We start from the raw sequence: 16,868 nt of genomic DNA, 5'->3' as shown, positions 1-16,868 counted from the left end.
TTCCATTTTGAAGTGGGGTGGTGTGCTTTTCGTATGTGTTTCACCGTGTTAGTAGAGTGTAGGCACGACATTGGTGCGGTCATGCATGGCAAGTATGGGTCGACCGCTCATTGTGAGAACGCCTCAGGAGCAGCGCGCTAATAAAAAAACAGAGAAGAGAGCATAAGCGCGAATGCACCAGTCAGCTGCGCTGGTCATTAACCTTCAAAGAGTGGAATGGCTCCAACTATTCTTTTTTTTTTTTTTGAAAATTAACGATGGAAGTCCATGTGCCAACTTACGACAAAGGATGAACGCTTGCTTTGCCAACTCTGCATTTTATGCGCTATAAGCCTTGGGGCTACGATTCAAGCAAGAAAACACAAGGTGGCTTAAAGCAAATATCTGATGCATAAAAAAATCCTGGCAAGTGTGTAACCATATTTTTCTGCATATAAGACATTCTTGCATCTAACCCACAACACCAACTACAAATAGAGAAAGAACTAAAAAAAAAATCTCTGGTATTGCAATGAAGCCATCTTGCAGATTGAAATTCACGTATAACCTGTGTGTCGACATTGCCTTAGAATTTTCTGTACATTTTGTGCTGGTTATACGCGAAAAAATATGGTAATGACGTAGAGTTGCACACGGACTACGGTAGTTATTGATTTTTTTTTTTGCAAGGACCACAGTGACTGAAATTACATCTTTACGATTCACCAGCTTCATTTTGCAGAAGAACCCAAAAGATTCACGCTTAACACGATACGATTAGATGCGGTTGTGGGCTGTGCAACATTGGCAGGAGCACATTTGCCCTGGGCACAATGTAGAACAAACCAAGATTTATTTGTCTACTGTACACAGAAAAAAAAAATAATAAAGAAAAGGTGCGCACTATCCTCCGACAACTGTTCAAATGGACGAGCCCATGACCAAGCCCGTGCAAATCTTTCGGCAACCTGGAATGAAGAGAAAGTCAAAAAAATATTTTTTTTGATGAAAGCAAAAATTGATAACCACTTGTTTTGTAGCACAAAACAGTAAGGAAATCCATACCGACATCTCTGAAAGAAAACTTAGTTGACAAAAAATTCGTTCTCGTCTGTAGCTCTTTTGCAAATATCTTTTTAAACACATAGCACATCTTGGCTAGCCTGTTATTTGATCTAAAAGAATACATACCAGGTGTACATTCAACAATGGATACAAAGTGTATTCCAATTGAATGCCATCAGTCTGCTGTTTGGCATTACTTAACGTGAGCTTCCGAGAACAAAAAGTTTGCAGTGAATATCGCTGAAAGGAACTGTTGTAGCGTGTGAACCAAATAGAATGTGGAGGAGAGATAGATGTATGCATGTACTGTTTTATTTAATTGTTAATAATATAATAATATCTGGGGTTTAACATCCCAAAACCACGATATGATTATGAGAAACACCATAGTGGAGGGCTCCGGAAATTTTGACCATCTGGGGTTCTTTAACGTGCACCTAAATCTAAGTACACGGGTTTTATTTAATTGTTACAACGGAGAACAGCTAAGATTAGAAAGTGCTGGTGTAAAAGTAAATACACTCAAACCTCGTTATAACGAACACGGATGTAACGAATTATCGGTTATAACGAAGTTTCGGATATAGCGAAGTTGTTTTCGTGTCAAATGCGATCTTTGTTATAATGAGGTTTCAGTGTGTGGTAACCTCTACACAAACTGTTTCACTTAATTCAAAGCTAATTAACATTCTGCCTTGATCGTAGCTTTATATGATAGTGTCTGTATCCTGCTACACATTTCTAGAGTTTATCTTACAATTTTATTATAGTACTCTCAGCCTCATGTCAATAGTACGTATAACATTATGAATATTGTGCATGTTTGAATTGTATGGCTGTTACTAAAAAATACATGCATAGTGACCCCCAGCTGTCTTTTTCACAGCAGCTAACACAAACTGTAACGATCATGGCAATCCATTGATGTCAAGACACCCCTGCCACTCATGTGTCAAGCACTCCGCAATGACTAGACATGGACAACCAATAAAGCCTTTTGACAACTGCCGTCTGCTTTGCAAGGCAATGCCCTTACAGGAAAAACACGGCGATTCTAGTTACACCCTGCAGCAAAAGTTTACGGGATGCGAAATTTTCGAGAAAGCCATATTCCCTCATTGTCTGGAAACACAGCCTCCAATTCAATGTTCCAGCCTGTAGTAATTCTGGTGAAATATACAGTTACCCATTAGTTTACAAGCGTCATGCACTAAGAGAGCAGAAACTCGCATTGGCAGTAGAGACCATGTCCCGTAAACTTTTGCCGTCTCGTATAGTGCACCCTTCTATAAGCCAGCCCTTCTCGTTACAAGTGGCATGTCAAATGTGTCATCAATTAGGGCAGCCAGTTATCATAGCAAGTCGCTTAAAGGACAAAATGAGCTCTGTTACACCACCCTTGGGGTTCCAAGATGTGTTTCACTGGGTAGCCAAGCATATGACCAGTTGGTCAAAATACTGGTCCTTCGTATGGACTTGAAATCTGATCTAATCAATGTCTTTTCATTCTATCACATCAGAAACAGTCAGAAAATTGAAATGGTGACAGTGCTCTTAAAAACTAAACGTCAACTGTAAGGGCATGATTGATAGTGAGTGTGTCTAAAGGGGCACAACTAATAAGACGTTAATATGCTTTGCGACATTGCAGACATTTGTTCTTGCTCACGGGCACAGTACTGCAGTGTTCATTCCAAAATGTGCCAGTGAACCCCTGACAAGAACGAACTGTTAGAGCTCTGATTTTATTAGTGGCACAGGCCCATGTCAATTAAAATTCTTCACCCCAACGCTCACTTTTCCAGCAGCTTAGGCATACTTTCGGGATGGCAAACACAATCATAAATTTTACTTCACATACCGGTCATTCGTACCATCCACGACAAATGAGCAGAATTAAACTGTGCAAAGTTTCTTTTTTTAAATTGGATCTGCCAATAAAGAACTAAGCCATGCGTCACCAGAATGAGTTTAACTTGCCGCCCATATTATTGGAGAAAGAAATCACTTGAGCTATACACAGACAAAAAAAGCTCAAAAGAGGTCCAATAAGCCTCAAAAAGCTGGAATTCTTATGTCGCTAGCGACACTTGTCACTGCAGTACCGATGTCGATGTACGACATGACACGAGCACTTTAAGGGGCCCTGCAGCACCTTTCTTAGTTATATTGGAATAGTCTCATTATTGACGTATGACTCTTCACGAGTCATATGCCGCAAAAATTTTTCGAATTCGTCAAGTCTAAGTGGTGTTACCAAATTAGAGAAATCACGTTCCGCAGCTTTCGCCCTCCACTCTACGCCGCGAGCGCGCGGAAAGCTAGGCAGTGAGTCGAGGGAGGGAGCGCAGAGGAGCGAGGCTCCGCCCAAGAGCGCCGGCGGAGTTTTTTCTTCATTTCTTTCTCTCTGACGTCTGGGCGCAACCACGTGGTCTGTGCCGCCACTTCCGGTCAGCTTGCGTCGTTCTCGTCGAGCGGAGCCGATATCGCGCGTGCTTGAAAACTGCGCGTCGGTTTGGTAATGTTGGGTGTGCACCTTGAACGCCGTAGTGTTTTCATCGCTCTGCCAACCATGGAAGCAAACCTGCGCGCTCGTTTGGAACGAATGACAGCTGAGATCGGTTTCGACCCATACTCCGATACACCGCCTCGTAAGACGGCACTGGCAGACGACCCTGAAGCGCCGCCATTACCGGACGCCAGCATTGTTATCGGAGACACGCTGCGCCCGTGCCTCGGTCGGTCGTGAGAACGTGCCGACGATGCAGTTCTCAGCTGACAAGGCAACACTCGAACGGCTGCCACTCTCAACGGAACCAGCGATGGTCAAAAGCACAGAAGTATTCACGTTTTCGGCACTGCGCATGGCGAAGAAAACGGAACCACGCAACTACGAGCAGACGAGCTGTCGGTGAGACCGGAAGTGCTAATATTAATGTTTGTTCGGTGTTTTGAACACGATAACAGAATATAAACATACATATTATCTACTTATTGAACTCAAAATTAACAACGAAAGTAATAATGAGGGTGTTATCGTGATTATAACATCAGCCAATGGTGGAACTGCCGACAATCGCGTCATATTTTGCGGACTAATACATCATTTGTTGAGAGAAGAGGGAGCGATTTTCAGCTGACTGAGAATTTATTGTAAAATCCAGGCCGTGCGCATCGCTGTAATATTTGGCTCGCGTGTTCTCGGGAGCCTCGACTACCGATCGACAGCGCTTTTTGAGCATGCTCAAAAAGTGTTGCAGGGCCCCTTTAAAGGAATGATATATCTCGCACCAGTAAATTACATTTCCACGGTACTGAAAGCCCCACTCCTGCTGCGAGAAGATGCTTCATGAACTGGAATACATGCAAAGTAAAAAAATGCAGGCGGCGATGTCATCAACTTCCTGCACCAACTCGCAGTGATTACACAAAATGATGATGTCTGGCTTTAGTTGTTTAAAGGTGCCCTGCAGCACTTTTTCAGCATGGTCACAAAACACTGCCGATCGGTAGTCAAGGCTCCTGAGAACACGCGAGCCAAACATTACAGCACAGCACACAGCCTGGGATTTGCAATTACTGTAATTTTCAAATCAGCTAGAAATCGCTTGCTCTCCTCTTGACGAATGATGCCATAATCCAAAATGACCACGTGATAAACAAAGTCCAGGGCCGTCGGCTGATTTGAGCATCGTGAGCTACATTGCTACCGTGGTTGCCACGACGTGCCCACGCTGAAAGTGAAGAGTGTTCAAAGAAGACGAAGAAGAAAAACGAAGTGCTCAAGGTCACAAAGCGCACTGATAAAAGGATGTAGCATCTTGCCATTTTGTCATCCCCTCCCCCTGCGTAGCTTTCAGCACGCTCCCTGGTACAAAAGGAGAGAAAGCGCTTAAAGAGTGTGACAAATCCCTGTAACTCTGCTCGCACTTGACGTATTCTAAAATTTTTTGCACCAGTCGATTTGGGAGGCAATAAACTCCTGTAATGAGGTCATTCGATGATTACACTAAAACCTCATTATGACGAAGTTACATCTTACACGAAAATAACTTCGTTATAAACATATATTCCTAACACTGTATGTATTGCAAGACTATTCTTCATTTACTTCGTTATAACCGATATTTCGTTATATCCGTGTTCGTTATATCGAGGTTTCAGTATACTTGAAGAAGTGTTGCAGGGCCCCTCTTATGCACGCCTAAGTCAAAGTACAGTCAAACCTCGATATATCGAACACGGACATATCGAATTATTGCCTATATCGAACGGTTCCTATATCACGTGGGAAATCGCATGCATTTTAAATTTTTTATTTCGAACGAAGTTTGACGTATAATGGATATATCGAACTCGGCCACCCCAAACCGCCCGCGCTCCGTTGACAGGCGGCGAGCTTTCCCGCCGCGCTCCGTTGACAGGCGGCGAGCTTTCCCGCAACTCTCGAAAATAGCGGTAGCGCGGTGGGCGTTTACGACTGCTGCACACATCGATGGCGCCGAGTGCGCCACTTGAACGTAGCGGCATACGCACGCCGCAGCCTTGCAGCAACGACGCACTGCACTTGTTGCACCAGCTCCTCCTTGATAGTATCGCCAGGCATCCGTCGCATCGGTCGTTGTTGTGCTCGTGTGTTAGGCCTGCCGCGCGTTGTGGTGTGTGTAGCGATGGCTGCAGACGCGAAGAAACGGACGACCCTGACTTTTGCAGCAAAACTGGAAGCAATCCAGGCTGAAGGCGTGGGATTCGGACCTGGTGCGTCAGGGACGGAAGGTATGCCTTATCGTCGATAACTGCACGGCACAGTCATAACGTAGTTCAGCGCAAAAAACAGGCCACAGACGAGTAAGAGGACAAGGACACTTGTCCTCTTACTCGTCTGTTGCCTGTTTTTTGCGCTGAACTACGTTATGACTGACTCGTTCCAACTCGCCCAACAAGCAACGTTGCACGGCACACCACACCGATGCCCAGCTGAGCAACATCGAAGTGGTATTTCTGCCGCCCAACACCACTTCGAAGCTCCAACCGTTGGACCAGGGCATTATCCGCACATTTAAGTCTATCTACAAGCGTCGGCTGATCGACATTTTGCTTGTAAGACTCCGGATGGGCCAAGATCTGAAGATCGATCTTTTGGGCGCCATCCAAATGCTCAAGGCGTCGTGGGAAAACGTCAAGCAGTCGACGATAGCCAACTGCTTTCGGCATGCGGGCTTCGGTGGACGCACTGACGAAGCATCAGTGGAAGAATCCGAGGAAGCTGAGTTGGCATGCGCAGATGAAGAAAGCGAGCTCGCCAAAACGTGGAGCAAGCTGGAGAGCTTTGTTGGTGCGGAGCCGCAAAGCATGTGCATCGAAGACTTCGTTGGAGGTGACGACAGCACTGGTACAACGGTGGAGCTAACGGATGTAGAGATCGTCGCCGAAGCTACCGCTGAGCAGCCGAATGAAGACGCTGCCGAGGTGGATCCCGCAAGCGCTGATGGTGCCCCGCTCCCGACATCAGCTGAGGTCGTAGCCGCTTTGGCCCTTGCGCGCCGCCACTGCAGCGCGATTGAAGGCACCGGCCTTTCACTTGTGGATCGCCTGGACTATGTTGAGGACGCAGTCGTGAAACACGCCATTGCCAACAAAAAGCAGGCTACTCTTTTTCAGTATTTTAAGCCAACACAATAAATACTTTGTTTGAATCTTCAAGTGAGTATTTACTGCACCACGATTGGTTCGTTGGTTGTTTTCCACAAGTTCTTGACGCATTTTTTACGTGATTTTTTATATCGAATTCTGGATATATCGAACTATTTCGCGATCGCCGTGCCGTTCGATATATCGAGGTTCGACTGTACATGGGTGTTCTGCATTTTGGCCCCATCAAAATGCAGCCACTGCGGTCAAGAATAAGATGCTCGTCCTTGAGCGTACCAGTGTTGCAACTTAATCACTAAGCTGCCACGGCGGGCTATACCGCACTCGTGAACTTCGTTTCTTTTATAACACTTTAGGGATAAGAGCAACAAAGAGTGGTGGCATAAGAGAACTTTGAAATATTTCTAAGAGACACTAATTAAGAAACAGTGCCACAAAAGCTTACCTTTTTATAGTAGCAGGCAGCGTCTATTTGTAAACGTCTTCTTTGTCGGCCACATACTGGATTATGTCCGCAGGCTTCACCAACTTCTCCGCATCCGTGTCCGGAATCTCAAAACCTGTTGAAGCACCAACGACATTCCGGTCGAGATGGAACACGACTTGCGAGGAAATCAACTTATGTGCTGCCACTTGCAGGAAAGTTTAGACACCATTATTATAAGCTTATCATATGCTTACCACAGGATCAAGGCCTCTCCCACATGCCTTTAGTTATTTGTGTAAAACATTTAAGCTCCGGGGTTTAACGCCCCAAAACCACCACACGATTATGAAGCATGCTGTAGCGGGGACTGCCCATTAAAGGGGTCATGAAGCACCCCTTGGGCTTGTTGAAAAAACACAACCTGCGGAAAGCTGACACGGCTATGAACTGCTCTGCAAAATATTACAGTCGTGCGCGCCGCGTAAAGGCCACAAGCGGAGCGCGAAGTTGCCGTTTCCTCAGGCGCCCTCTTTTCAAACAGAGGCCGGTTCTCACTCTCGTCGGTGGGCGGGGCGTCTGCATGTGTACGTCGCGGAGACATAGCATGCTTATTGGCCGATAGCCGGATGAGATGCGCTTCTTGCCATGGGGTGCCGCCACTTGCCCGCGCCGCACTGCTCAGTCTGCTAACTTTACACGGTAGCCGCACTCGCGCATGCGAATCACAGCGGGAGAGCGATCACGTTTCATGACGCGCGTTGACGTAACTTCTTATCCCCGTTTCATCCCTCCCTGTCTAGCTTCCAGTGCGCTCTTCGGCACGAGAAAAGAGAGAAAGCGCTGAGAGCGTGTGCCAAACCCCCGTAACTCCGCTGATTCTTGACGGATTCGAGAAATTTTTGCGGCAATCGATTCGGGAGGCGGTAAACTCCAATACTAAGGTCATTAGATCATTACTTGGAAAAGTGGTTCATGACCCCTTTAATTGTAACATTCATGGGTCCCTCAACATGTATCTAATTCCGAGTACACACATATTTTTTGGATTTCAACCTCACCAAAATGCCTCTGTCATGATTTGGAGTGGAACTCTGCTTTCGTGCTTAGCGGCAAGGAGACTCGGTCGCTTCGCACAGCGAGTTCAGTTGCCCTTCGTCTTGCACTAGCCGATTCAAAGTTAAGCCCACATATTTCGTTACCTCATCACACCACTTAAGGGGGGACACGGGTCCTGAGACGCGAAAAATCATCAAAAAGTCGGTTTTTGAAAAGTAGCATTTTTGAAATCTTCATCCATTATTCTCCTTATCTGCCAAATTTCCTATCTCGAAAGACCATATTTCAGCCGTAATATCAATTTAAAACATGCAGGGCAGCCGAGTTTTCACCTGTGTCAACGCTAAAATGACTCATGTTCAATGACGCCGCGCTCGCATTCCGCTGCCCCGAGGGCGGCCATCTTAGTCGCGGAAGTTTTCGGCTTCAAATATCGCGCGCTGCCGCTTCGTTAGGCTTGCTGGTTCAATAGAAAAACGGCGCCAAAAATAGATGAAACGCGCGTTCTGATTCGCTGTCACAAGCACGTGACGAGATAACGCCATGTGATTGGCTGTTTTCACGCTGAGCGGTCTGCTAGCCGCAGTAGAGACGCAGAGCGAGGCGCCATGTTGGATACGGTTACTTTGTGAGAACGCGCAACGATGCCTCCTCCGCTCCGAAAGTTCGCGTCCAAGCACAAATATGGAAAGAAGAGGAAGAAGTCAATGCTCGACAACTTCAAAAAACGCCCCGCCGCGTCGCAAGTCGTCGAGGATGAGCCACCAACAGCGTCAAGCGACGGCACTGATGGAGCGGACGACTACGAGCGAGGGTTAGGCCTAGGCGGAGAACCAACGAGTGGGTGCGACCAAAACGCCAGCCGCATCCGTCATGACACAGTTATGCGGACGCCTTCAGATTTGGAGCTAATGAAGAAACGAGCCGACGAGCAACTACAAGAGCTCGCGTCAACCGCAGCAGTGACTCGTAAGTCGAACATCCTGCCCGCTAGCGATGTCGTCAATGGCCCGCTTGACGATACGGTTTTCACCGTCTTGTGCCTGGATTCGGTGAACGCGCTTCTTCTGGAGCACATGAAGTGTAAGACTTGCGGTGGCAGCGGGAAAATAAGCCGGCAGAAGCGAGAGTACGGCCTTGCAGTAGGTCTGGTGCTCACATGCTCGAACTGCGGTGACAAAGCGTCTGCATGGAGCTCACCGCGTGTGGTTGGGACTGGGAAGCAGAACCATTATAATTTGCCTCCTCATGTAGGCAAGGCATTGCTGCCAATTTACGAACGGCTCTCTGACAAGCAGCTGCTTGAACGGTGCCAGCGAGGAAAAACGCAGAACAACGAGAGCTTGCACTCGCTGATATGGGCACTCGCGCCAAAGGAGCGGCACGCATCACTTTTTAGTATTGAGGCTGCTGTTGCAGAAGCAGTGATGAAGTTCAATGCTGGCTGCAAGAGAACCTCGGCAAGCATCTTGCATGAACTTTGCATGAACGCCGGCGAAAAGTGCATGCAGCGCATGGAGGAGAAAGACAAGCGCCGTGCAGCTGCATCTGAGCGCAAGCGTACATCAGCAGAAAATGTGCAGTGCGTGCTAAGAAAGCGCCACAAAGGTGCCAGTGCCCAAACTGACTATGCCCCAGGAGCCTACTAATGTTTTATGAGTGTATGTGTGTAAAATTTGTGATTCTGTGCAGTCAAATGTTACATTTGTTTGTTTTCTCGATTTTCTCAAAATGCCAATTTTGTACACCCAGCATGACATTTCCTGCAATATATCAGAAACTATTAAAGATAGAAGAATAATTCTTGTTGCAGCATGTAGCTAGATGTTTGGAGCAGACAACATAGCAAGTAGATCTTAGTTTTGTTTTGTTCTAAGTTTTGAAAATTTGTCTTAGGTGTGACCACTCCATGGCCACATTCAGAACTATGGAGTTTAGTGTACTGTAAAATAAAAAATAATGACCCAATCATAAAAGTGCTTCCTTTGTTGTGTGTCTTGTGCTTTCTTCTATTGATCCATATGTCATTTGTAAATTTTTGGGTGGTGGTTATTTTTCTATTGTAGGAAGAACAATAGAGAATGTTCTCCTAATTATATAATGAACTAATGAAGCTGCAAAAAAAATAACTGCATTTTTAGAATCAGGAGAACAAACTAAGCAAGCATGCCAACTTTTATCAAATTTGGTTAAAAAATAGATGAGGGTAGCCTCTGGACCCACGTCCCCCCTTAACTTTCTGTAGTCCACATGTGCATCCCATACCTCAGAAGCCGTTATATAACGAACACACCACGGGCAAACACCCCAGAACAATACGTGGCCTGTGAAAGGGCGCGTGAGCCTTATACACCCTTACTTCCCATTGCCTTTACGTTCATTTTGTAGCTTCATTGGGGATGGGTCCAGACCTGATGCCGAACTGCTTTTACACGTACTCCTGCGTACCTGCCATGTGGCTGAATAATTCAAACTGCTTTTGCTCAAAGTGTGATGACAGAAATCCAATGGGCACTAACCAAACTCGTCTTCGATGGCCATGATGACTTCGACACAGTCCAGGCTGTCTAGGCCCAGGTCGTAGATGAAATGCGATTCAAGCGTGAGCTGCATGGAAGCGATGAAACGACAGTTTTACTTCGTGCCTTATATGGTGGGGGGGAGTCATCCCTACAACACCCTAGTACGTTCCACAGAGAACACAGTACAGAAAGCACCCTAGCACCTTTCACAAAAACACAGTACAGAGGGATGTTCTGTTTGGACCCACATGTGAACAACGCCACAGTAGTAAGTCCATGATATTCTTTCATGGAGAAGGTAGATGACAGGTCTCACATAGTTTCATTCTATCAATTCAGCCATGCAGGAAGCTAGCAGTGGTCCGTGAAGAACTTCAGTGGAATGAAGACTTCAATTATAGCCTTTCAATTGTAGTGCACTAAGCCAATTACTCCTAATTACCATTTTTATGGAGTTTTAACTCAACGAACACTTATGTGCACTTTACTTTTTGTGTAGAAACATACTCTACATGTGCAAAAAGAAATTGGCTGTGCCAGTTGGGCTATGTCAGCAAGACACACGATCGTGGCGACATTAAAAAGGGAGAAGTAATATAAGCAAGTCATACCTGTCATGAAATTTGCTGGCTTACTTGCAAAACTGTGCAAGCAGGGGTGCGATCTTGAACGTGTTCTACAATAAAATGCTCGTACTCATCGCACGCGATTGGTCAAGGGTCACAGGCATAGGTCGGCAAACTCACTCATGAGTCGACTCACTCAGACTCGGACCGAGCCGCGAGTCTGAGTGAGTCCGGGTGAGTAATATTTTCCTGAATTTGAGTCAAAGTCCAGTTGAGAAAAATTTCAGTGAACCTGAGTCCGAGAGAGTCCGGTTGAGGACAATTTTGGTGACTCTGAGTCTGAGTTAGCCCTAAGAGCAAAATATATTTCTTGAGCGAGCCTGAGTGAGCTCTACATTTTTGTCGACCTATGGTCACAGGTACCGCCCACGTTCGTGACATTCCCACAAGCCTTGACCAATTGCATGCTGCGAGGATGGACGTTCTCTCATGGGATAGAATGCATACAAGGTTGTCCCTAACCCTTTCAGACGTGACTTACGAAGCACTGTCTGTAAATGCATCAAATTTACACAACATATATTTCAAGATACTCGATATTATATTGGAACAACAATATTGCCATAGTACGTTGATTTGTGTGTTTTATAGCAATTAATTTTAATTAAGTTGTAATTAAACATGTATTTATGCTGACGCTATTCATGTTCTCTTTTTGCTTAAATAGAATCAAATCTCTCTGTACAAATATAGAGCAAATTTGTTTTCAGTTACGCTCATTTTGAGCTAAGAAACATTATACTTCTGCATAGTGTAGGATGATCAGCGCAACCTTGACTCCCGCAAACACTCACACAAACACTCACTCATCCACCCGAGGAACACACACGACACTCAGCGCTCAGTGTGTGTTCCTCGGGTGGATGAGTGAGTGTTTGTGTGAGTGTTTGCGGGAGTCAAGGTTGCGCTGATCATCCTACACTATGTCGAATAACCAACTAGCCCAACAAGAAGTTTTATTGAATTATACTTCTGAAATGGCTCATGGAAAGCGGCACGTAGAACAACTCACTGAACATGTTAATGCATTAAGCAAAGTGATCATACACGGCAGCACGATGCAAAATGAAGTAAATGAAGACGTTTATTACGCAGGAGGTTCAATACATCCTAACATCAATGTATCTTGCTCTTTCTCGGCTGCTGTTTGGCACAGCTAGCAAAAAGAAGTGACTCGAACAATTGTGTACAAAGCGTTTCAAAGGGCTAAGGCCGAAGTCAGGCACTATTCAAGAGACCAAAGTGTCTCACGGGTGCAGCTGAAGAAAACCAACCTTCTCGGGATCGATCTTGTCGTACAACTTCAGCACGAGCATGGTTCTGTCGCGGATGGAGTCTAATGTCAGAGGTGGCTTGTCGCTGTACGACCGCAACGGGAGGAACTGTGTCGACGCCTGCACCTGCGAGAGGTCGGTGAACGCAAAGTTGACACCAAGCAGCGAATACTGTTGCACACAAATCTGTGCATGACACCAATACAAAAAACAGTAGATTGTATGTGGTCTCTGCATGCCCCGGGCAGGAAATTATCAAATAACGAAAAATTCAACCAAATGCATCCAACAAACTATTAGGTCAAGGAAAGTATGGGGGACACTATTTCTTGTTCTTAACTGTGGTCATTCTTGCGAACGAAAAAGCACCCTTTCTGTCAGTGGGATCCAAACCCACAACCTTTAAATTACGTATCCGATGCTCTACCAGTTTAGCTATGACGGAAGGCACTTCCGCATCCACTTCAAATGAATAGAAGTGGACAAAAAAAAACGCCCTTTTCATACAAACCCACAGCCTTTGAATTATGCGCAATGCAAAGGTTGTGGGTTTGTATCCCACCGACAGAAGGGGGGGGGCTTTTATGTCCACTTTAATCCATTTCAATCTATGCCATTTCAATCTATCCATAATCTATGCTACAGAGTTTTCGTTTGGAAAATGTTCTTGTGGCAAAGTCAACTTGCAGATTTTTGCAACATGTCGAATGTTTTGGTCCAGCCTCAACATTTTACGTAACTTTCAGTAACCTTCCTCGATACTTTAAAAATGAACTGCCTAATGTTTTAGAGCTGTGTTACAACACAGCAAGCATGTGCTTGGTTTTTGTTCCCAGAGCAAAGTACCGCTAGATGAACGACAATATTCCTGGATAGTTTGTCGATTCATCCTGAGCACTCAGCCAGACGAGTCAATTATATCATTAAAACAGGCAGAAGAGATAAGCGATGCTGGCACCTGGCTATGGCTAGAAAACGCAGGATGCTATGGCCATCAGACCTGAACAAGCGTGACCTACATCCTGTCATGAATCTCACTCAGAGAAAAACACCTGTACACTGTTGCGGTGGGGGGGGGGGGGATCAAAAAAAAGAAAGGACAAAGGCAATAGGCACAACGCCGACATGTGTTTTCGTATCCGATCTATGCCACTTGCACCGTTCACCCCAGAAATGAAGTTTCAGGACTGCCATTATCTTTAGGAGCCTGCTACGAAGCAGCCTGGCATGTTCAAATAACGACTCGTCAAATTCATCTTGCTCAATTTTGTTCTTTTGTACAATTCCGTTTCACAGCAGCCCAACGAAATGGTTTGGAAAACAAGAAAGAAAAAAGGTACTGGTAGTAGGTTTAGCCTCATTTACCGAGCCCGAAAAACTTGCAGAGATGCTTTGTCCTATTTTGAAGAGGGGAAAAACACCATTTCAGGCTGCACTAAGAGATCATTCGATATCCTCTCTGCATTTCAGTGAAAAGACTACGTATCATTTCACGAAAATTAAAGAGACACTACATAGAAGAATATTTTAGCTGTATTAGTAAATAACGTTTTCAAAATATAGAAAAAAAAAAGAGAGAACTCCTTAACATAGGGGAATGCTTTCAGGAACGATGCTTAAAATGAGAAGTTTAAAACGTCACCTTAAAGCTCCCAACCAACCAATGGTGACTTTATGAATTCCAAAGGGTTCCAGCCTAAAAGTTAATGCTTTGTCGGTAAAAGGCAGGCTACAACATATTCCAATGAAGCCAGAAACTTACATTTGCATATTTACTGAGCTTTTGCTGCGCAATGATCACACAGATACAAGAAGATACTTCGGTGTTCATGACGTCATATTCACGTACTAGTGATAAGTTTTTGGCAGGAAACTAAAATTTGAAAGTTTGGCTCCTATTTTTTTTTTCTGAGCAGTTAACTTCTTGCAACAAAATCGCCAAAAACTTAGTTAAAAAAAAACGACTGTCTGTGAACACTTTACTCTTTCTCTTTAGTGCCCTTTTAAGGATAAATAAAAACTTGGCAAGTTTTGCATGCAAACTATTAACAGGAGTTTAATGTTATTTACTAACATAAAGGGCATAGGAGTGTACAACTCCATATCAACTGTGACCACCTGGGATTTGTCAACACCCAATTAATAGGTCAATATTTAATTGTATTTTGCCCCTTTCAAAATGCAGCATCATTGGCTCAGAATCAAACCCACTGCCGTGGCGGCTCATCAGAGCAATGCTAAAGCCACCTGGCCACCATGGCAGGCTTTTTGCATACAAATAAAGGCACAGCTCACATAACTTGCTTTTCAAGAGTCATTTTCCGAGTAGCAAGAAGTCTACAGAGCCCTGCAAGACTTGAATGATTCTTTAAAGGAACACTAAAATGAAACAATATATTGGTTTAGACGGATAAATCATACTCTGAAAACCCTAGTGCCCTTAATTTGAATACAGGTTTACTGATAGATGAGAAAATCAAGGTCAAAAGTTTCACTTTTAAATTTCCCGCCATACAAATATTGCATTTGCCCCATGTAGCTTTCATAAGTTTAACTAACACCTTAACTAACTAGGGCTGCCAAATAGCACAACAACGTCAGGACATGCAGTAGGTGTGTTTATAACTATGCAGTAGTAACATTTCCAGCAAGCACTAAATTTGCACAGATTAATGTTGAGACAGTGCTGCACACGCACATTAATGAACGTCATAAGACAATGCTGTTATAAGTACAACTGTTGGAGAGTTCATAATTCGTGAGGTATTGGACAGCGAAAAAGTTTACCTTAAGGGACGTGGTTGTTTTACTTTAAAAGAAACAAATAGAAACACAGTATTACGATGGCGTTATCGGAAGACCAACTCTATCTGGAGACTGCGACAAGTAAAGAGTCGATAAAGGCGTCCATTTTTTTGTATTTTGTTTTATCTGTTTGCTCTCCGGCGTCTGTAGTAGACACATTTACATACAATGGCGACAGCACCGCGTGCCCGAAGCGGACCACAACGGAAAACTTTTCGACCCAGAGATGAACTCTTCGTCTTGCTGCAAGCAAGGTTTGTTTCGGTTCGCTAAGGGATCCAAAACTGCAATAAAACGGAGCATTGACCTCAAGGCATCACGCGAAACGGTTAGAACTGAAACTCGGTACGAAAACAAGCCGCCTCGCTTGGTGCTCACTCGTCGCTAATAAAAGATCGACGCTCCGCTCCTAACACGAGTAAAATACGTTGCGCAAAACCGCAAGATGCGATAATCACCGTGAAAAACGGGAACTGTCGTAGGCGATCGCCGGTCACGTTGTCCGAAGCGCAAGGTCAAGCGAAGATTTCGCGGCACATGAGAAGACGACGTCTAGAAAACAGTTCGCAAAAGAAAGTTTGCTCATATGCACAAGTTTCGCGAGACACACCACGTCGAGTTCTAAGAGTTTCGCATCACGTTCGCACTTTTCCGGCGTCCCGCAAACCAGTGTGCTCTCCAGAAACTTAAATTTTTCAACTCGTAAACGGGACGCACCGAAATCTCTTAGGCCTCCGGTGTGGAGTTTTACCTGGTATAACAGCTGGGCCTGTAGTGCGGGCTGTGACGCCGCCGACAGCGGTTGACACGGTGCTCTATGCTTGACCACCGAAGACAAGAAGCGGGCCTGCGGAGGCGCGACGGCCCACATTTTCTCGAGTTTCAGGCTCAGCCTGCATAGCCGTGTGATCGCCGCCATGTTGCACGAGCAGGAGACCCCCCACAAAGGCACCGCCAGGTGGACGGCCGTTGTATCGCAGTTCGCTGCTTGCCTCGCTTTGCCCTGATTATTTCGGTGCTCGTCAGCTCGCTGTGCAGGCTTGGGCGGCACTGAACGGCGCAAAAATTTTGCGGCGAATGTGCACGATGGTGCACGTTGCTGAGTTCGGGCGCCGCTAGGGTACAATACAGCGCTGGTCACCTTACCTCAAGTATTTATCTATTGCTAGCAGGAAGCGTCTGCTTGGTTTTGTTAGCTAAGATGGAATTTAGTTATTATGCAACTAATGCGGAAAAAAATAAATGTGAAAAGCGTTGAACTAAACTGAGAATTGTACTACTAATTAGTATTATTGGCCGCTGGTTTGAGATATCTAGTAACGTTGACTGGAGGTGAAAAAACATCAACTCACAGCCGGTACGTCTATTATTTATCTACTCCTCTACACAAATTTTAATAATTAAGAAAATAACTGAACATACTTATCTGTGTTAAGAATGAGAGAAGTCGGAAATAGAAAAA

The 16,868-nt window shown here is 45.1% G+C and overlaps 1 protein-coding gene across 2 annotated transcripts; it reads right to left on the bottom strand.

The window, feature by feature from the left end:
* Positions 1-756: 756 nt before the first annotated feature.
* On the bottom strand, positions 757-16,486 carry LOC119400381 (acyl carrier protein, mitochondrial). Of its 2 annotated transcripts, XM_037667402.2 has the most exons (5): positions 16,158-16,480; positions 12,602-12,727; positions 10,699-10,786; positions 7,142-7,256; positions 757-947 (listed from the first exon to the last, which is right to left on the bottom strand). In XM_037667402.2, the coding sequence occupies exons 1-4, from the start codon at positions 16,323-16,325 to the stop codon at positions 7,165-7,167; spliced, it is 474 nt and encodes a 157-aa protein (XP_037523330.1). In that variant the 5' UTR covers positions 16,326-16,480; the 3' UTR covers positions 757-947; positions 7,142-7,164. The 2 variants fall into 2 exon arrangements, with proteins under 2 accessions (XP_037523330.1, XP_049274021.1); XM_049418064.1 differs by lacking the exon at positions 757-947 and having other exon boundaries at positions 7,140-7,256; positions 16,158-16,486.
* Positions 16,487-16,868: the final 382 nt, after the last annotated feature.

This window comes from Rhipicephalus sanguineus, chromosome 7 (genome assembly GCF_013339695.2).
Source record: "Rhipicephalus sanguineus isolate Rsan-2018 chromosome 7, BIME_Rsan_1.4, whole genome shotgun sequence".
Classification (NCBI taxonomy): Eukaryota; Metazoa; Arthropoda; class Arachnida; order Ixodida; family Ixodidae; genus Rhipicephalus; species Rhipicephalus sanguineus.
The sequence above is the reverse complement of the archived record's forward strand: the minus strand, read 5'-3'. Positions and strand labels throughout refer to the sequence as shown.

Coding starts and splice junctions, on each gene's coding strand:
- LOC119400381 (XM_049418064.1), bottom strand. CDS start 16,325: ATGGCGGCGATCACACGGCTATGCAGGCTGAGCCTGAAACTCGAGAAA. Junction 12,728..16,157: donor AGGCCCAGCTGTTATACCAG/GTAAAACTCCAC, acceptor GACCTCTCGCAG/GTGCAGGCGTCGACACAGTT. Junction 7,257..10,698: donor GGCCATCGAAGACGAGTTTG/GTTAGTGCCCAT, acceptor GTGCTTCAACAG/GTTTTGAGATTCCGGACACG.